The following is a 21,359-nucleotide window of genomic DNA, read 5'->3' as shown; positions in this document are numbered from 1 at the left end:
GCGAAGAAATTGGAGAAATTGTATTATTTCCTCCTGTATATAAAATATATTTCTAAAATCTTAACAAAAAATAATACACTACCAATGACTACACCCAAATACATTAATGGGTTAGTTTTCATTAATATAACGTTTGTGTTCATTGATACAGCGTTCGTCTTTCATTCAGCCAATGAATGATTTTCATTCATACAACGAATAATTTTCGTTAATACAACGAAAAGGCTACGTTATATCAACGTAATTATTCGTTAATACTACGAAATGTATTCCATAAAGGGTTTCGTAAATATAACGTACAATTACGTTGTTATAATGAAATGCTACGTTAGCTGACTTTTAATGAAGAATTTCGTTAATACAACGTAGGAGTTCATCGTATTAACGAAACTTTTTCTACCAGTGTACCTCTCTTTTACCACGCAGAAATTCATACCGGTCAAGAACTGAATTATATAGGTTTTTAATCCGTCTTTTTGCTTAATATATACCCCGTAAGGACTAACTTCAAATTTAGCAGACGATATTAAGGAGTTTTAAGATACCTTGCCATTGGTAAGTATTACCACAACCCTAGTAATTCGATTGTGGATGACAGTCTTTAGTAAAAGTTTCCATGGTGGAGGGTACAAGGATTCGGCTGGCCGAACTTACGGCCGCATATACTTGTTTAAATTAAAATGAACTAATTTCAAAGAAAGCTGAATTCCTTCGTATAGCAACAAGGACGGAGTAATAAAGCAAGGACGGAGTAATAAAGCAAGGACAAATTTAAGACACAATTCTCTTTTAAATTTAAGTTTTGCCTACTTAATTCTGGGAAAAAAAATTTAATTTATACGTTTTCAGCGTTTTTTATGTACACACAAAATAATATTATAATTTTTGAACTTACAATAAATTGTTGTTAAAGAAAATTTTTAAGTTCAACAAAATTTTTGTTGATATAACAAAATTGGTTGCTAATGTGACAAGCTTAAATGTATGTAAATTACGTTGTTAGCTCAAATTTAAACATAATTTTAATTGTATTGACAAGAAATTTCATTATTTTTTTTTTTTTTTTGTACTATAACAGTCCTTTGAAAACTTAAATTTACAAATTCAAATACTAATTCATGAAGAAATTATGCTATGTTAAAATAAAGTGTGAAAAAACGTTTCCTTTTTTAAGGTTTTTTAGCTTTGTATTCAAGACACAAAAAGTCAACAAATTTAAAGACGATTTCATTATTTTTTAAAAGTTTTTCAAAATTATTATAGCCAAGATTACCTTCCTCCAATAAAATGTTCTTTCGTGTGCAGATTCTTATTTTTAAGTCGAATTACTTTACTATAAAGACAAAATGACTTCATTGAAAAGTTGATCGAATTTTGAACAAAGAACAAGTATATACGGCCGTAAGTTCGGCCAGGCCGAAGCTTATGTACCCTCCATCATGGATTGCGTAGAAACTTCTTCTAAACACTGCCACCCACAATCGAATTACTTAAGTTGCGGTAACGCTTGCCGATGGCAAGGTATCTTAAAACCTCCTAACACCATCTTCTAAATTGTATGTAAGTCCATACGTGGTATATATTAAATCAAAGAAGATCGATCCAATACGTATATAATACAGTTTGACAAAGTAGACATAAAATTTTGACAAAATTTTCTACAGAAATAAAATTTTAACAAAATTTTCTATAGAAATAAAATTTTCACAAAATGTTCTATAGAAATAAAAATTTTGACAAAATTTTCTATAGAAAGAAGATTTTGACAAAAATTTCTACAGAAATAAAATTTTAACAAAATTTTCTATAGAAATAAACTTTTGACAAAATTTTCAATAGAAATAAAATCTTGGTAGATTATTTTTGGCTCGAGTGGCAACCATGATTATGAACCGAATAAAATTTTAACAAAATTTTCTCTAGAAATAAAATTTTGAAAAAATTTTCTATAGAAATAAAATGTTGACAAAATTTTCTATAGAAATGAACCGATACGGACCAATTTTTGTGTGATTGGACCAATTTTGGTATGGTTGTTAGCGACCATATACTAACACCACGTGCCTAATTTGAACCGGATCGGATGAATTTTGTTCCTCCAAGAGGCTCCGGAGGTCAAATCTGGAGAATGTTTTATATGGGGGCTATATATAATTATGGACCGATATGGATCAATTCTGGCACGGTTGTTAAAGATCATATACTAACACCATGTTCCAAATTACAACCGGATTGGATTAAATTTGCTTCTTGGAGACTTCGCAAGCCAAATCTGGGGACCGGTTTATATGGAGGCTATATATAATTATGAACCGATGTGGACCAATGTTTGCATGGTTGTTAGAGACCATACACCAATATCATGTACCAAATTTCAGGCGGATCGGATGAAATTTGCTTCTCTTTCAGGCTCCGCAACCCAAATCTGGGGATCGGTTTATATGGGCGCCATATATAGTTATGGACCGATGTGGACCACTTTTTGCACGGTTGTTAGAGACCATATACCAATACCATGTACCAAATTTCAGCCGGATCGGATGCAATTTGCTCCTCTTTGAGGCTTCGCAAGCCAAATCTGGGGATCGGTTTATATGGGGGCTATATATAATTATGGACCGATGTGAACCAATTTTTGCATGGTTGTTAGAGACCATATACCAACATCATGTAACAAATTTCAGCCGGATCGGATGAAATATGCTTCTCTTAGAGGCTCCACAAGCCAAATCTGGGGATCGGTTTATATGGGGGCTATATATAATTATGGACCGATACGGACCAATTTTTGCATGGTTGTTAGAGACCATATACCAACATCATGTACCAAATTTCAGCCGGATCGGATGAAATTTTCTTCTCTTCGAGGCTCCGCAAGCCAATCTGGGGATCGGTTTATATGGGGGCTATATATAATTATGGAGCGATGTGAACCAATTTTTGCATGGTTGTTAGAGACCATATACCAACATCATGTAACAAATTTCAGCCGGATCGGATGAAATATGCTTCTCTTAGAGGCTCCACAAGCCAAATCTGGGGATCGGTTTATATGGGGGCTATATATAATTATGGACCGATGTGAACCAATTTTTGCATGGTTGTTAGAGACCATATACCAACATCATGTAACAAATTTCAGCCGGATCGGATGAAATATGCTTCTCTTAGAGGCTCCACAAGCCAAATCTGGGGATCGGTTTATATGGGGGCTATATATAATTATGGACCGATACGGACCAATTTTTGCATGGTTGTTAGAGACCATATACCAACATCATGTACCAAATTTCAGCCGGATCGGATGAAATTTTCTTCTCTTTGAGGCTCCGCAAGCCAATCTGGGGATCGGTTTATATGGGGGCTATATATAATTATGGACCGATGTGAACCAATTTTTGCATGGTTGTTAGAGACCATATACCAACACCATGTACCAAATTTCAGCCGGATCGGATGAAATATGCTTCTGTTAGAGGCTCCACAAGCCAAATCTGGGGATCGGTTTATATGGGGGCTATATATAATTATGGACCGATGTGAACCAATTTTTGCATGGTTGTTAGAGACCACATACCAACACCATGTACCAAATTTCAGCCGGATCGGATGAAATTTGCTTCTCTTTTAGGCTCCGCAAGCCAAATCTGGGGATCGGTTTATATGGGGGCTGTATATAATTATGGACCGATGTGGACCAATTTTTGCATGGTTGTTAGAGACCATATACCAACACCATATACCAAATTTCAGCCGGATCGGATGAAATATTCTTCTGTTAGAGGCTCCACAAGCCAAATCTGAGGGTCCCTTTATATGGGGGCTATACGTAAAAGTGGACCGATATGGCCCATTTTCAATACCATCCGACCTACATCGATAACAACTACTTGTGCCAAGTTTCAAGTCGATAGCTTGTTTCGTTCGGAAGTTAGCGTGATTTCAACAGACGGACGGACGGACGGACGGACATGCTTAGATCGACTCAGAATTTCACCACGACCCAGAATATATATACTTTATGGGGTCTTAGAGCAATATTTCGATGTGTTACAAACGGAATGACAAAGTTAATATACCCCCATCCTATGATGGAGGGTATACAAAATTAATGAAATACATCTTATATGCTAAGCAAAAATCGCATTCGTATTTTAAGGACATGAAATCTTTGGCCTCACGACAATATATTCTTCAGTGTATGGATCTGTAATTTGCACACGCAATATTTGGATGGACAGACGATTATTCGGGCATAGCCAAATCAAATCAGCATTTGCTTTCGAGACGATTAATATTTTATACTACGTCTGTACTATGGTCGAAATCAAATTATTTTTGGCATTTGACATCTCGCTTTTGTACGGTTTGCAAATCTTGAAACAACGAGAAATGAGAGTTTGAGAAAGTCTCAAACTATTTTTTCTACTCGCTATATATACAAAAACATAAACACCATTATCACAATATTGGAGAAAATAGTTAGTAGAATAGATAAAGTTAATAGATAGTTAAAATTAGATGAACTTGTTTTCAATTTAATGTATTTTTCATCATCAAAAAATAACTGTTCCACATTATTTCATCTTATCTCCATTTGAAGAAAATTTTGGCATCGTTGTAACCCTTTAAAGTACTAAGAAAATATTTTATCATGAGGTCAAAGACTTCTTGTCCTTAACATACAAAAATAAAGAAAATTCTATAGGTCAATTTATTGTTAAAAATTGGAAATAAATCTTCGATATTATTGAAATCGTTTTTGAATTCGATGATTGATTTTAAAGATGATTTTTGTGTGGGAAAAGTGAAGTACCTGAGTTTTGTCGCGAGACCATCCTGCAAATTTCATGTAAAATGTATGTGTATCTCAAAAATTCCAAAAGAATAACTATTCTTAGTGTTTTAGAACACATCAATCCGCACGACAAGGGTTAATATAATATCTCAAAATAGACTATCACTATAAAGTGATTTAAATAGTAAGGTCCTACTATGATACCATTAGTTAGTAAATTGAGGCCATTCAATACAGACTTCCAATTGGAAGTACACTTGGAATATTTCTACTACAGACTCGGGAAATAGGCCATCTTTATATCTGTTTTTATATGTAAAGGAAATGTGAATTAATCAGTTTATTTACCCAATTGAAATATATATCAAAATATTTGTATTCCTTTGTATGTTTGGAAATCTTTGAAATTTTTAATTACATATGGATGTGCTTTTTAACCCTACGTCAGTCCATATTTGAAACAAAAAATATATACTACAATGGATTGCTGTGTCAATAAAATGCCAAACTCATCAACACTCATATTTTTCGTAAATGGAAAAAAGGTATGATCAATTTATGAATATCTTTATTTTGGTGACAGGTATTGATGTGCTTTAAGTCATTGAAGATTGAAAGACGCCTCTAGTTCGGAATGGTTTCTTACTATTAGTCCGGTACTATATTCGGTTTTCAAGGTGAAAATCACATTATTTTCCAAAGATTTTGATCTTCCCTTAAGGATTTTGGTATTGATTCCGGCTTCTTTAAAATAAAGAATTTTTAGGCGACCTATCTGGCTTTAAATCTATGACCAATAAAATTATTTCATTCGTTCATTCTCTTTTCGCGGTTTTTTAATAAAGGAACTCACGTACAAACCAATTCTAGTTTAAAAATCTAGATTATAACGGATACTTCCAAGTAACAAATGTTTTCTTAATTCCAAAAAAAACTTTAAGCCAAAGACCCTAAATCCTCAAAATAAGTCTTAGCCTATATTTGAAACGTTTTTATCTTAAATCGAAAGTTTCAATATGTCAGTTAATTTAAGGACAATTTCTTTAAATCAAAAATGTGTTTCATTACTTTAAGAAAAATTAGCCTTAGTTCGAAGACATGCAACTTTAACGGAGGGAGGAAAATTTACAAAATTTGTGTTCTAAATTTAATGAAAAAAAATTTTGAAGCAAAGATTATAAACTTTATTTTAATTAAATTTTCATTATTTTAAAGAAATTTGTCCTTAATATTTTGTAAATTTCGCATCCTAAAATTTAGGTTGCGTAATCTTTAATATCACGTAAATATTTTTTTCAGTGTAAATGAAAAAGAAAGTGTGTATAGATTGAGTTAAATTATTTGCTTTGAATCGAACTATTTGGAGAAAGTAACCGTGAAAATTTCAACGCGAAAATCAAACATAGTACCGGCCTTTAGAACCAAAATAAACGAAAAACCAAATTTAAGTTTCAGTTTTATTACAATTTCAAAATTTTCTAACTCTAAGGACTAAACTCCTTCAACGAAAATTTATCGATTTGTCTAATTGTTTAAAACATAAGGTAAATTTTTAAAAATCATCAGAATTTTCAAATTTTAAACGAAATAAAACTAAATCGAGACAAGTTTTTAGTACAAGTCCCAAGGTGCAAACAAGATGCAAAATCAAAAAACAATGATAGAATTAGAACAAATAGAAAATGATCAAAATTATATATTTCAATTTGAAAGTTAACAAAAAATAAAAATTGGAGATATCATTATACCCTGCGCCACACTGTGGAACAGGGTATTATAAGTTAGTGCATATGTTTGTAACACCCAGAAGGAGACGAGATAGACACATGGTGTCTTTGGCAATAATGCTCAGGGTGGGTCCCTGAGTCGATATAACCATGTCCGTCTGTCCGTCCGTCCGTCTGTCTGTGAACACATTTTTGTGATCAAAGTCTAGGTCGCAATTTAAGTCAAATCGCCTTCAAATTTGGCACCTAATTTGGGTCAGAATAGAACCCTATTGATTTTGGAAGAAATCGGTTCAGATTTAGATATAGCTCTCATATATATCTTTCGCCCGATATGCACTTATATGGACCCAGCAGCCATAGTTTTATACCGGTTTGCTTGAAATTTTGTACAAACATAACACTTAGTCGTATAGTCAAGTGTGCAAAATTTGATTGAAATCGGTTCAGATTTAGATATAGCTCCCATATATATCTTTCGCCCAATATGGACTTATATGGCCCCAGAAGCCACATTTTTTGCCGAATTTGGTTGAAATTTTCCACTAGGAGTACAATTAATAGTATAGTCAAGTGTGCAAAATTTAATTGAAATCGGTTCAGATTTAGATATAGCTCCCATATATATCTTTCGCCCGATATGGACTAATATGGTCCTAACAGCCAGAGTTTTGGCCCAATTTGGTTGAAATTTTGCACAGGAAGTAGATTTGGCATTGTAGCTATGCGTGCCAAATTTAGTTGAAATCGATTCAGATTTAGATATAGCTCCCATACATATCTTTCGCCCGATATGCACTTATATGGACCCAGAAGCCAAAGTTTTACCCCGATTAGCTTGAAACTTTGCACAAGGAGTACAATTGGTAGTATAGTCATGTGTGCAAAATTTAATTGAAATCGGTTCAGATTTAGATATAGCTTCCATATATATTTTTCGCCCGATATGAACTTATATACCCTAGAAGCCAGAGTTTTGGCCCAATTTGGTTGAAATTTTGCACTAGGAGTACAATTAGTAATATAGTCATGTGTGCCAAATTTGATTGAAATCGGTTCAGATTTAGATATAGCTCCCATATATATTTTTCTGATTTCGACAAAAATTGTCAAAATACCAACATTTTCCTTGTTTTTTTTACTATTTTTATTGTTTGAATAAATTCATTTTACACAATAATTTAATAATTATATTTTAAGAGTTCAGTTATATAACACAACTTTTCAACTTAAACATAATTTGTTAACTTTGAATAATTTATGGTATCTAAATAACAAATGAAACGGGGAATATTAATGAAGGAAAAAACCCCGTGAATCTTCCATAAAGTAGTGTCAAAAGAGTAAAAAGTTGGTACTTATGAAGAAATACAACGTATATGTGCATACGAAGATTGTGAGCATCTAGCATAGAAATTATCAGTGATATTTTTTATTTTGTCTTTAACAAAAGAGAGATTGTAATTCAAATGTAATTGAGAGGTAGAGTAGTCGAAAGGCAGATTACACATCATTTTCAAAATTTTATTTTGAATAACTTGCAATTTTCGTAAATGACAATCTCCCATATATAGCTTTCGCCCGATTTACACTCGTATGACCACAGAGGCCAATTTTCAACTCTGATTTAGTTAAAAATTTGCACAGGGAGTAGAATTAGCATTGTTGCTATGCGTGCCAAATTTGGTTGAAATCGGTTCTGATTTAGATATAGCTCCCATATATATTTTTCTGATTTCGACAAAAATGGTCAAAATACCAACATTTTCCTTGTTAAATCGCCACTGCTTAGTCGAAAAGTTATAAAAATTACTCTAATTTTCCTAAACTTCTAATACATATATATCGAGCGATAAATCATAAATAAACTTTTGCGAAGTTTCCTTAAAATTGCTTCAGATTTAAATGTTTCTCATATTTTTTTACTAAAATTGTGTTCCAGCCTAGTGCATTAGCCAACTTAAATTTTGAGTCTATAGATTTTGTAAAAGTCTATCAAATTCTGTTCAAATCGAGTGATATTTAAATGTATGTATTTGGGACAAACCTTTATATATAGCACCAAACACATTTGACGGATGTGATATGACATCGAAAATTTAGTTCTACAAAGTGGTGCAGGGTATAATATAGTCGGCCCCGCCCGACTTTAGACTTTCCTTACTTGTTTTTGTATTAAATGCCATCAATATGGTCAAGAGGGTTGAAACTTTAACACTTTATATTCAAAATGGTCAAAATACCAACATTTTCCTTGTTAAATCGCCACTGCTTAGTCGAAAAGTTGTAAAAATTACTCTAATTTTCCTAAACTTCTAATACATATATATCGAGCGATAAATCATAAATAAACTTTTGCGAAGTTTCCTTAAAATTGCTTCAGATTTAAATGTTTCTCATATTTTTTTACTAAAATTGTGTTCCAGCCTAGTGCATTAGCCAACTTAAATTTTGAGTCTATAGATTTTGTAAAAGTCTATCAAATTCTGTCCAAATCGAGTGATATTTAAATGTATGTATTTGGGACAAACCTTTATATATAGCACCAAACACATTTGACGGATGTGATATGACATCGAAAATTTAGTTCTACAAAGTGGTGCAGGGTATAATATAGTCGGCCCCGCCCGACTTTAGACTTTCCTTACTTGTTTTTGTATTAAATGCCATCAATATGGTCAAGAGGGTTGAAACTTTAACACTTTATATTCAAAAAAATTCAAATAATTTTTCAAAATTTGCACAATTTTGTAATTGAAAGTTAACAATAAAAATAATGTAATAAAATGATCAAACCTCCTTCATACACATTCCTTTAGTTATTATAAATGAGGGGTTTTTACCAAAAATATACCCAAAAGTAACAACGCTTCAAAAATATTTTTAAATAAATAGTAGAATTTTATTTTTTTTTTTTGTTTTATTCCATAATGGAAAAATTTGCGTGAAACATTTGAGAGATTTGACTTTTCAAAACTTGAAAAAAGTTTTAAAAATTTTAATTTTGACTAAAATCGGACAACTAGTTCACACCATCCGCTTAATTATAGCCCATTTGAAAACAAAAAATATTAAATACTAATTTAAAATAGTTTCATTCAAATATAAGAACATTTTAGCATTGTATTCGAAAATACACTGAAAAAATATTTTCTTATGCCCGGTTCCTGTATATCGAACGAAAGCTTTCTTTCGAAATGTCACCAGCATTACTGAGAGGGGATAATCCACCGCTGAACAACTTTTTGGTGTTTGGTCGAAGCAGGGATCGAACCCAAGATCTTATGTATGCCAGGCGGGCATGCTAACCATTGCAACACGGTGGCTCCCGATTTGTGGTCCTAAAATACCTCTAGATTTCCAATTTCAGGAAAATTGGATAAAAACTACGGTGTCTAAAAGCCCAAGAACTAAAATCGTTAGGTCGGTCTATATGGGGGTCCTAAAATACCTCTAGATTTCCAATTTCAGGAAACTTCGGATTCTACAAGCCCAAGAAGTAAAATCGGGAGATCGGTCTATATGGTTATACCAAACCATAGGTTAAAGGTTAAAGTGGCATACAATTTTCGGCACACCTATTTGTGATCCTTAAATACATCAAGATTTCCGATTTCAGGCAATTTGGGTAAAACGGTATAGTCCAGAATTTACCTATTTTTTATACCCTCCCCCATAGGATGGGGGTATATTAACTTTGTCATTCCGTTTGTAACACATCGAAATATTGCTCTAAGACCCCATAAAGTATATATATTCTGGGTCGTGGTGAAATTCTGAGTCGATCTGAGTATGTCCGTCCGTCTGTTGAAATCACGCTAACTTCCGAACGAAACAAGCTATCGACTTGAAACTTGGCACAAGTAGTTGTTATTGATGTAGGTCGGATGGTATTGCAAATGGGCCATATCGGTCCACTTTTACGAATAGCCCCCATATAAACGGACCCCCAAATTTGGCTTGCGATTGCTCTAAGAGAAGCAAATTTGATCCGATCCGGCTGAAATTTGGTACATGGTGTTAGTATATGGTCTTTAACAACCATGCAAAAATTGATCCACATCGGTCCATAATTACATATAGCCCCCATATAAACCGATCCCCCGATTTGGCTTGCTGAGCATCCCCAATCACACAAACATTGGTCCATATCAAGTTCATAATTCTATATATCCCCCATATAAGCGACCCCCATATTTCAATTTCCATGTCGATTCGTAATTATTTGTAAACTTACCTATACATAACTTTTTTGTCTAATATATACCACGTATGAACTAACTCACAATTCAGAAAACGATGTTAAGAAGTTTTAAGATACCACAACCCAAGTAATTCGATTGTGGATGACAGTCTTTCGTAGAAGTTTCTACGCAATCCATGGTGGAGGGTACATACGATTCGGCCTGGCCGAACTTACGGCCGTATATACTTGTTCATCCTAGTTTCCCCTTCTATTCTTCTTTTCCCAGATTGCTGATTCTAATCCCGACCCAACATGTACATTACTAAGATATTTACGTGAAAAACTTCGATTATGTGGAACCAAATTAGGATGCGGTGAAGGTGGATGCGGTGCATGTACCGTTATGGTGTCCCGTCTGGATCGTCGAACGAATCTCATCAAACACTTGGCAATAAATGCTTGTCTAACACCCGTATGTGCTATGCATGGCTTGGCTATAACAACCATAGAAGGCATAGGAAGTACTCGTACACGGTTACACCCAGTCCAAGAAAGGCTAGCTAAGGCCCATGGTAGTCAGTGTGGATTTTGTACACCTGGTATTGTTATGTCTATGTATACACTTCTCCGAAATTCCCCACAACCCTCAATGAGAGATATGGAAATTAGCTTTCAGGGTAATTTATGTCGCTGTACCGGATATCGTCCCATCTTAGAGAGCTACAAGACATTTTCCAAAGAGTATAGCTGTGCCATGGGCAATGAGTGCTGTAAAGTAAATGGGGAAAAATGTAATGGTGATGAAAGTCAACTCTTGGTTGATGATAAACTATTTGAGAAAAGCGAATTTGTACCATTGGATCCAAGTCAGGAGCCTATATTTCCTCCTGAGCTACATTTAAATGGAAATTGGGATAGAGAATCGTTGGTTTTTAGAAATGAGCGTGTTACTTGGTATAGACCAATGCGCCTGAAAGAATTGCTTAAACTCAAGTCCAAATATCCTCAAGCCAAACTTGTGGTTGGTAATACCGAAATTGGTATAGAAATGAAATTCAAACATTTCCTATATCCAATATTGATAGATCCCAGGAAAGTATTGGAAATGTTGCAGGTTTTCGAATATGAAGACAGCATCTATTTTGGAGCTTCAATCAGTTTGTTGGACATTGAAAATATTTTGGGGGAATATATAGCGAAATTACCCGGTTACCAAGTTCGTTTTTTCCAGAGTTCCGTAGATATGCTTCAGTATTTCGCTAATAAACAGATTCGCAGTGTAGCCTCATTGGGGGGTAATATCGTGACTGGAAGTCCCATATCTGATATGAATCCTTTATTAATGGCTGGTTTGGTGAAATTAAAAGTGGCCAAGTATAAAGAAAACCAAATTGAATATCGTGAAGTTACCATGGATGAAAACTTCTTTACCGGATATCGTAAGAACATCTTGGAACCAGAAGAAATTATCATGGGAATTTATTTTCCCAAAACTCTACCTCATCAATATATGGTGGCATTTAAACAAGCAAGACGTCGAGATGATGATATAGCCATAGTAAATGCTGCAATCAATGTCACTTTTGAAGGTAAAACTGATCAGGTCCAAAAAGTTTCCATGGCCTTTGGAGGCATGGCTCCAACAACGATTTTGGCAATACGCTCTTCTGAAATTATGGTCAAACAGAAATGGAATCGCAGTTTAATGGAGAGAGTTATGGAAACTCTTTGTACTGAATTACCTTTAGATGCCTCTACTCCAGGAGGAATGATAGCTTATCGTCGATCTTTAGTGGTGAGTCTATTCTTCAAATCCTATCTGAAGATAACTCAGCAATTGATGCAGGAAGGAATATTACCTAAAGATTTTCTATCAACGGATGAGTTTAGTGGAGGAGATGTCTTTCATAGACAGGTGATGAAAAGTGCCCAATTGTTTGAGAAAGTTGTGGCCACACAATCCAAATGCGATCCCATAGGGAGGCCCCTAGTTCATGCTTCAGCATTTAAACAAGTCTCAGGAGAGGCCACATATTGTGATGATACACCCCATATGGCCAATGAACTCTACTTGGCTTTGGTTTTAAGTACCAAAGCCTATGCCAAAATCTTGAATATAGACGCATCGAAAGCTTTGAATATGCCTGGAGTTCAGGCTTTCTTCTGCAGCAAAGATATAACGTCAAAGGAAAACCAAGTAGGTCCTTTATTCTATGATGAGCAGGTATTTGCATCTGAAATCGTGCACTGTCAAGGACAAGTAATTGGGGCTATAGTGGCTGAGAGCAAGTCCATAGCTCATGAGGCCGCACGTAAAGTCGCGGTAGACTATGAGGATATAAATCCATCCATAATTACCATTGAACAGGCCATAGAAAATAATTCGTTTTTTCCTGGATATCCTTGGACAGCTGGAACGGGAAATGTTGAGAAAGCTTTCGAAGAAGCCGATCATATTTATGAGGGCTCTTGTCGTATGGGAGGTCAAGAACATTTCTATTTGGAGACGCATGCCTCTTATGCCATTCCCAAGGACTCTGATGAAATCGAGATTTTATCTTCAACCCAGCATCCTACGGAAATACAAAAGCTGGTGGCCCATGTTTTGACTATACCCGAAAATAAAGTTGTATGTCGTGTAAAACGACTAGGTGGAGGATTTGGTGGTAAGGAGACACGGCCCTACTCGGTTGCCTTGCCTGTGGCCTTGGCGTGTTATCGTTTGAAGAGGCCCATAAGGTGTATGTTGGATCGTGATGAAGATATGATGCTCACCGGAGGTCGACATCCATTCCTATTTAAATACAAGATAGCATTTACATCAGATGGTCGAATAACTGGCTATTTGGTAGAATGCTTTAGCAATGCTGGTTGGTCCATGGACTTCTCCTTCTCTATTATGGAAAGAGCCATATATCACATTGAGAATTGTTATAAGATACCGAATATTAAGGCTATAGGATGGGTCTGTAAAACCAATTTGCCCACTAATGTAGCCTTTAGAGGATTTGGCTCACCTCAGGGTATGTTTGCGGCAGAGCATATGATACGCGATGTGGCCAGAGTCTTGGATAAAGACCTGCTGGAGATAATGACAATGAATTTCTACAGAAATGGTGATAGAACTCACTATAATCAGCTGTTGGATGATTTTCCCATACCCAGATGTTTTGAAGATTGTCTACAACAATCAAACTATCACCAAAAGAGGAGTGAGATTACAGAATTCAATCGTAACAATCGATGGCGCAAAAGAGGCATATCCATAGTTCCCACAAAATATGGTATAGCCTTTGGAGTAAAACATCTAAATCAGGGTGGAGCTTTAATAAACATTTACACAGATGGTTCTGTTCTAATATCCCATGGAGGAGTTGAAATTGGTCAAGGTTTACACACCAAAATGATCCAATGTTGTGCTCGGGCCTTACAAATTCCCTACGACTTGGTTCACATATCTGAAACCGCAACAGATAAGGTTCCCAATACCTCACCCACAGCGGCCAGTATGTCAGCTGATCTCAATGGTATGGCCATATTGAATGCCTGCGAGAAGCTTAATAAACGTCTTGAACCAGTGAAGTTAGCATTACCTAAAGGTACTTGGCAAGAATGGATTCAAAAGGCTTATATGAGTAGTATAAGTCTATCAGCCACTGGCTATTATAGTCTAGATACCGTGGACTATCATCCCCGGGATAATCCCAATTCTCAGCTATACAATTATTTCACCCATGGTGTTGGTGTAAGTGTTGTGGAAATTGATTGCTTAACTGGCGATCATCAAGTATTAAGCACAGACATTGTTATGGATATTGGCTCAAGTTTAAATCCAGCCATAGATATTGGTCAAATCGAGGGTGCATTCATGCAAGGCTATGGCCTATTTACCCTGGAAGAATTAATATATTCCCCCGAGGGTACATTGTATTCCAGAGGTCCTGGTATGTATAAAATACCCAGTTTTTCTGATATTCCGGTAGAATTTAATGTAACCTTGCTGACGGGATCACAAAATCCAAGGGCAGTTTACTCGTCAAAGGTAGAAGCAATTTGATATATTGGGTTTGTGTACTCAATTATTTCTCTTCTTTTTATCGTAGGCTGTTGGAGAACCTCCCCTATTTATTGGAAGCTCAGTATTTTTTGCCATTAAAGAGGCTATAACAGCAGCCCGTCAATCAAATGGATTTAGCCGAGATTTTATTTTACAATCACCAGCAACAGCTGCTCGAATTCGAATGGCATGCCAGGATAATTTAACGCAACACGTAAGGACACAGAAATTTTAAACCTTTGTTTTTTACTCCTCAGAAGAAAGAAATATATGTTGGAAAGAAATATTTATTAGGTCGATTAAACTTCTCTTAAAGCATAGAGCCTATTTTAGCTTAGCAGACATTCAGATTTTGCAGAATACATTATTCAGAAATATCATTGGCATTATAATCGTTGAAGAACTTTGTTGACATTCATTAGAGCAAGATCTCGAGCTCAGAAAGAACGGAGAAGATGAACCACAATAACTCCCAATTAAATGTAATCAGTTTGACTGTAAAACATTGACAAAAGTATCCCTCTGCCGAGCCCAGCCAAGGAAGGATTTTGTTTCGTATAATTGGATCTGATTATAACTTTATCATTCCGTTTCACCACGACCCAGAATATATATCGATTAAGTATATATATTTTAGGTCGTGGTGAAATTCTGAGTCGATACAGTGATGTCCGTCCGTCTGATGAAATCACGCTGCTTTCCGAAAGGAACGAGCTATCGACTTGGTGCAAGTAGTTGTTGTTGGTGTAGGTCGCATGGTATTGCAAATGAGCCATATCGGACTACTTTTAGGTATGGTCCTCATATAAACCCACACCTAAAGTGTGATTTCCGGATCCTCTCCGGTACGTGGTATTATTAGACGTTTTTTATAAACCAGGCAAAAATTGGTTCATATCGGTCCATCATTATGAGTTTTTTAATAAATCATTTTTTTAATGAGTAATTTTTTAATAAATCACTCACTTGCCATACTGTGTGCGAAAAATGGACTTATTGAAAGGACATTCCATCGACAACATTATTTCGAGAAATAGACCGGCGAATTGTCCTCCGCGTTCGTGTGATTTGATGCCATTCGACTATTTTTTGTGGAGATACCTGAAGTCATTGGCTTAGGTGGATAAACCAGCAACGATTGACGCTTTGGAAACCAATATTCAATGTCCTGAATTACAACCTCAAATGCTTGAAAAGGTGTTCAAAAATTGAATAGTCGTGGTGACCACGATTTGGTGGTTGATATAAGTAGACGTCCTTAAACAGCCAGGCTAAATTGGTTCATAAAGGGTTATACGGTCAAAATTTGGTCAAGGGAAAACGGGTGTAAATCGGTGAAATCGTTTATTTAAAAAATCAAATTAAATTTCTTTTTCAAGTTCAATTAGTATAAAATTCAGGAAAAATATTCAGTTAGGCTTTCGCTTTTCCAAATCCGAATTACCGGGCCTCACGCTTGACACCTGCCATCAGATTTTGTACAGTCACCTTGTCTACCTTCTTCGCCGCAGAAAGCCAGTTTGCCTTGAACTGCTGCTCGTCCTTAGCAGTTTTTTTGGTCTTCTTTAGGTTCCGCTTGACAATAGCCCAGTATTTCTCAATTGGGCGGAGCTCTGGCGTGTTGGGAGGGTTCTTGTCCTTGGGAACCACCTGCACGTTTTTGGCGGCGTAGCACTCCATGGCCTTTTTACCGTAATGGCAAGATGCCAAATCCGGCCAAAACAGTACGGAACAACCGTGTTTCTTCAGGAAAGGCAGCAGTCGTTTATTCAAACACTCTTTCACGTAAATTTCTTGGTTGACAGTCCCGGAAGCTATGAAAATGCTGCTTTTCAAGCCACAGGTGCAGATGGCTTGCCAAACCAGATATTTCTTTGCGAACTTTGACAGTTTTATGTGCTTGAAAATATCTGGTACCTTTCCCCTTCCTTTTGCCGTACAAAACTCCTGTCCCGGAAGCTGCTTGTAGTCGGCTTTGACGTAGGTTTCGTCGTCCATTACCACGCAGTCAAACTTCGTCAGCATCGTCGTGTACAGCCTCCGGGATCGCGCTTTGGCCATCGTATTTTGTTTATCATCGCGATTTGGAGTCACTACCTTCTTGTAAGTCGATAGTCCGGCTCGTTTTTTGGCTCGATGCACGGTTGTAGACGATACACCCAGCTTATTTGCGGCATCTCGGAGAGAGGTTAGGGTTTCGCTTGAAACTACCGGCAACTCTCTTTGTCGTCTCAGCGGCTTCCGGTTTTCGATTTCCCCCCGATCCAGACTTCCTGGCTGTCGACAAACGTTCCCCAAACACTTTAATTACATTTGTAACGGTTGATTTGGCAACTTTTAGCGATTTTGCCAGCTTTGCGTGCGAGTAGCTCGGATTTTCGCGATGCGCGAGCAAAATTTTGATACGCTGCTCTTCTTGCTTGGACGGCATTTTGACAACTGAAGAGTGAATTCCAAAACCAAAATAGGAGCAACATTCTACACACACACACACCTTCAAAATGAGGGGCGTTCAGGTGTTTTAAATGCAAAATTGAAAGAAATACGTCAAGTTTATATTGACCAAATTTTGACCGTATCACCCTTTATATGCCCATAATTTTATATAGCCCCCATATAACCCTATCCCCAGATTTGACATCCTGAGCCTCTTTCGATCCGATTACCATGCGAAAATTGGTTCATATCGGTTCATATATATCATACCGATCAAGTACTAAAGTGACTTATTTAGATATTTAATCAGCAGTTTTTATCTAACATAGACTCCATATGGACTGAGTTACAATTTGTGAAGAAGGTTTAAGATAATAAACTCCAGAGTTAGCATTAACCCATCCAAGGATCATTCTATATCGGCTTCAGAGATCATAAATCTCTTATAACCTATTAATCAGGATTTCAAATAATTGGTAGCTTGGTTTATATATCGGTTGCGTCGAACAATCCTAATTTTCTTGGGACAATCCTAATTTCTCGATTTGGTCCCTTTGATCCTCTGAAAAACTTTTTGGTGTTTAAACGAAACTAAGGTTGAACCATTATTTTATTGCCATTGCCTTTAACGTTTCTGGTCCTTATAATCATAAATAATACAAATTGTTTGGTATAATAAAAATTGTATATGTTGTACATTTTTGATAATCATTTAAAAACAAATTTAAATATAACTAAAATAATAATTATAATAATAATACTATACGTTTATCTCTTTATATTAAATACTTGCAGATTCAGGAGCCCATCCCCGGTACATACACACCATGGAATGTAATCCCATAAATGAGGAATTTGCGTATTGCTTCCCGAGGCTCCACAAAATAGAATAATTTTTAATTCAATATTACAATGTGCACTTAAAAATTATTATAAAAAATCAAATACATTTCTATAAAATCTCATAATTTAGTCTTCACTATATGTGTGATTTTCATCTGGTGACCGGGATTGCTCCATATTTGTGTTGCTATCGCCTTCCAGTGGTTCATAAGGTTGGTTGTTCCTGTAAAAAAATATGGGGTATCCAAATAAGAGCAATCAGTCTTTGGCCTAAAAATATGCTATAGATTTTGTTAGTCAACACATTAGTGTTGCCAACTAAAAATCACTTAAGATATTTATTGTTGAAGATATTGCATAGCCAAACTATGCCGGTCTAAAAGAAAACACTGAACTTATTTATCACGAAATATTTATATCCTGAAATCGGCTGCTTAAACGCAATCGTAGAAGTGTACTTGCCACCATAGGGTGGTCAAGTTCGAAGTTTTTCAAAATAGGTTGGGGTTTTAATATGGGCAAGAAGAAGTGGTTGATGGTATGCATAGACATTATAATACATATATGATCCACTATTCTCTTTAAAAAAATGTGTCAGTCCCAAAAATAAATTTTCTGACATTTCGTTTTCATTTTGATTTCATAAAGAGTCAGTCCCAAATATTAATTTTCGTGCATTTTCTTTTGTGTTGTTCGTAAAGAGCAATGCTGCTCAAAATTAAATTTCGTATTTTCACAGATTTGGTCACAATTTTTTGTTCAAATATGAACTTTTAATATATTAATTTATTTATAAATCCTCTGGTTCATCATAAACGGTCTAATTTTGTGTAAAATTGGCAAACTACAAAAAGGAAAACGAAAGAGATTGTAAGCGTGCTCTTATTTTCCTCGTTTATTCTTAATCTTCGGAACTGTCAAACATAGTTTGACACCCATGGCTCATCTATGTATTATAATATCTATGATGGTATGTCCATGATCTCCTATCGAATCGTTTTCTCCATAACAAGTGGCACTTGCTTTGACGCCAGCCTTGATGAAAGCGATTGGAGAGAATCCATCGTTTTGGTCTTCTAGCAACCGTAGTTTTTATCCAATTTGTCTGAAATTGTAAATCTAGAGGTATTTTAGGACCACGAGTAGGTGTGTATAGGCCCATGTTTTGATATAGCTCTCATATAGACTTCTGTGAGGGTCTAGACAATTTCTATCCCATTTACATGAGATTAAAAATCTTGAGGTATTTTAGGTCTAGAAGCAAATGTGTATTGGTCCCTGTTTTGGTATAGCCCTCTTTTACCAATCTCCCGATTTGTCGTTGTGAGCGTCTTGGCATCCCAATTTTTATCCCATTTCCATGAAATTTGCATAGGAGGCGCACTGACTATCCAATTTTCAGACACTATTTGGTATAGTTGGTGGCTGATAATTATCAGAGAATGAAGCTGCCGAGTAACGCCGCCGATTAAGTTGGTTCATTTCGACTAATATGTAGCTGGCAATTAATCAATATAAATTACTTAAAATCTAAAAAATCCAATATTTCCCTTTATATACCGTCACTATTGTACCGCGCCAAGTTACTAAATTAAAGTGTTGTTAGTGTACGAGGGTTGCCATTTATATGACAGCTCTATCGTAAAGCGAGACATTTTCGAGGTTATACGTACTCAGTACGTTTTTACATTTCGCCCAGAAATTGGAATTAAATCGCGAAAATATTCTTGCCAAGTTACTAAATTAAAGTGTTGTTAGTGTACGAGGGTTGCCATTTATATGACAGCTCTATCGTAAAGCGAGACATTTTCGAGGTTATACGTACTCAGTACGTTTTTACATTTCGCCCAGAAATTGGAATTAAATCGCGAAAATATTCTTGCGATTTTACTACATTCGATGTGGTTTAGTGCTTCGACAATTGGTTCAAACGCATACTTTTTCGGGTTTCTTCAAATAATCTATAAGAAGCAGAGAATGCAGCCGACTCATTTTTGCCGGCGGCGGCTGACACTAAATGTATGCATCCAGCGGCGGTGGCTTGTCGGCTAAGCCGATATAAACTTGTCTATTCGGCGGAGGACAATTATCAGTTATGAAATTAACCCTCTAAAAGTATGTACTATGCTCGCTTTTCGAGTTGAAATTTTCACGGTTACTTTATTAAAACAGTTCAATATAAAGCAGATATATTAACTCAATTGATGTGCGGTTTCTTGTTCCTCCAGATTTCGGCATGACTTTACGGGAATATGTTTGCTTTCATTTATAATTTTGATTAATTCAGGAAAAGTAATAGCGAAAATAAAGTGATTTTCAACTCGAAAACCGAACATAGTACTCATCTTAACGTCGCACAGTGGTTCCAAATCGCTTTTTTTTGGAAATAATTCTGCAGCTTTTGAACGGTAAAGATATCAACATAATTTTTTCTTTGTGTGAAAGCTGAGGTATTTTCCTTTAAGTTTGCGAATTTGTAGGTCCCTAGTTGGTCCACGGGCTAACCTGTAGGCGTTGAAAATTGGTCACCTCGGGGGTATGAAATTTTGTTTTAAGGTAAATAACGGTTGGCTGATAAGTCCCCGGTCTAACAAAGAAAAACACATTTTTTTTGTCAAAATTCCTTTTTTTTATTCAACATAGTTCCCTTCAAGAGCGATACAACGATTATAACGACCTTTCAATTTGTTGATACCATTTTGGTAGTACTCCTTCGATTTTGCCTCAAAAGAAGCCTCAGGTTCGGCGATCACCTCTTCATTGCAGCCAAATTTTTTCCCTTCGAGCACCCTTTTGAGGTCTGAGAACAAGAAAACGTCGCTGGAGGCCAGATCTGGAGAATACGGTGGGTGGGGAAGCAATTCGAAGCCCAATTCATGAATTTTTGCCATCGTTCTCAATGACTTGTGGCACGGTGCGTTGTCTTGGTGGAACAACACTTTTTTTCTTCTTCATATGGGGCCGTTTTGCCGCGATTTCGACCTTCAAACGCTCCAATAACGCCATATAATAGTCACTGTTGATGGTTTTCCCCTTCTCAAGATAATCGATAAAAATTATTCCATGCGCATCCCAAAAAACAGAGGCCATTACTTTGCCAGCGGACTTTTGAGTCTTTCCACGCTTCGGAGACGGTTCACCGGTCGCTGTCCACTCAGCCGACTGTCGATTGGACTCAGGAGTGTAGTGATGGAGCCATGTTTCATCCATTGTCACATATCGACGGAAAAAACTCGGGTGTATTACGAGTTAACAGCTGCAAACACCGCTCAGAATCATCAACACGTTGTTGTTTTTGGTCAAATGTGAGCT

At 36.0% G+C, this 21,359-nt stretch overlaps 2 protein-coding genes across 2 annotated transcripts in view; one reads left to right on the top strand and one right to left on the bottom strand.

Moving 5' to 3' along the window:
- Nucleotides 1–5,277: 5,277 nt before the first annotated feature.
- LOC142231956 (xanthine dehydrogenase-like) lies at nt 5,278–18,050 on the top strand. The gene is made up of 4 exons (XM_075302634.1): nt 5,278–5,343; nt 10,998–14,753; nt 14,815–14,982; nt 18,000–18,050. Exons 1-4 carry the CDS (start codon nt 5,278–5,280, stop codon nt 18,048–18,050), a joined length of 4,041 nt encoding a protein of 1,346 aa, XP_075158749.1.
- The window catches only part of Ctns (lysosomal cystine transporter cystinosin), a 70,137-nt gene continuing 66,574 nt past the window's right edge, over nt 17,797–21,359 (bottom strand). Inside the window, exon 9 of the mRNA XM_075291762.1 lies at nt 17,797–18,270. Coding sequence (XP_075147877.1) covers nt 18,174–18,270 — 97 coding nt within the window. The 3' untranslated portion in view covers nt 17,797–18,173. The remainder of the gene's footprint in view (nt 18,271–21,359) is intronic.

The sequence above is a fragment of the Haematobia irritans genome, chromosome 1 (assembly GCF_050003625.1).
Source record: "Haematobia irritans isolate KBUSLIRL chromosome 1, ASM5000362v1, whole genome shotgun sequence".
Classification (NCBI taxonomy): Eukaryota; Metazoa; Arthropoda; class Insecta; order Diptera; family Muscidae; genus Haematobia; species Haematobia irritans.
The sequence above is the reverse complement of the archived record's forward strand: the minus strand, read 5'-3'. Positions and strand labels throughout refer to the sequence as shown.

Bases quoted from the DNA above. Each gene is read 5' to 3' on its own strand.
- LOC142231956 (XM_075302634.1), top strand. From the start codon at position 5,278: ATGGATTGCTGTGTCAATAAAATGCCAAACTCATCAACACTCATATTT. The intron at 5,344-10,997 runs GTATGATCAATT...TTCTTTTCCCAG, and splicing joins TTTTCGTAAATGGAAAAAAG to ATTGCTGATTCTAATCCCGA. The intron at 14,754-14,814 runs GTAGAAGCAATT...TTTTTATCGTAG, and splicing joins GGGCAGTTTACTCGTCAAAG to GCTGTTGGAGAACCTCCCCT.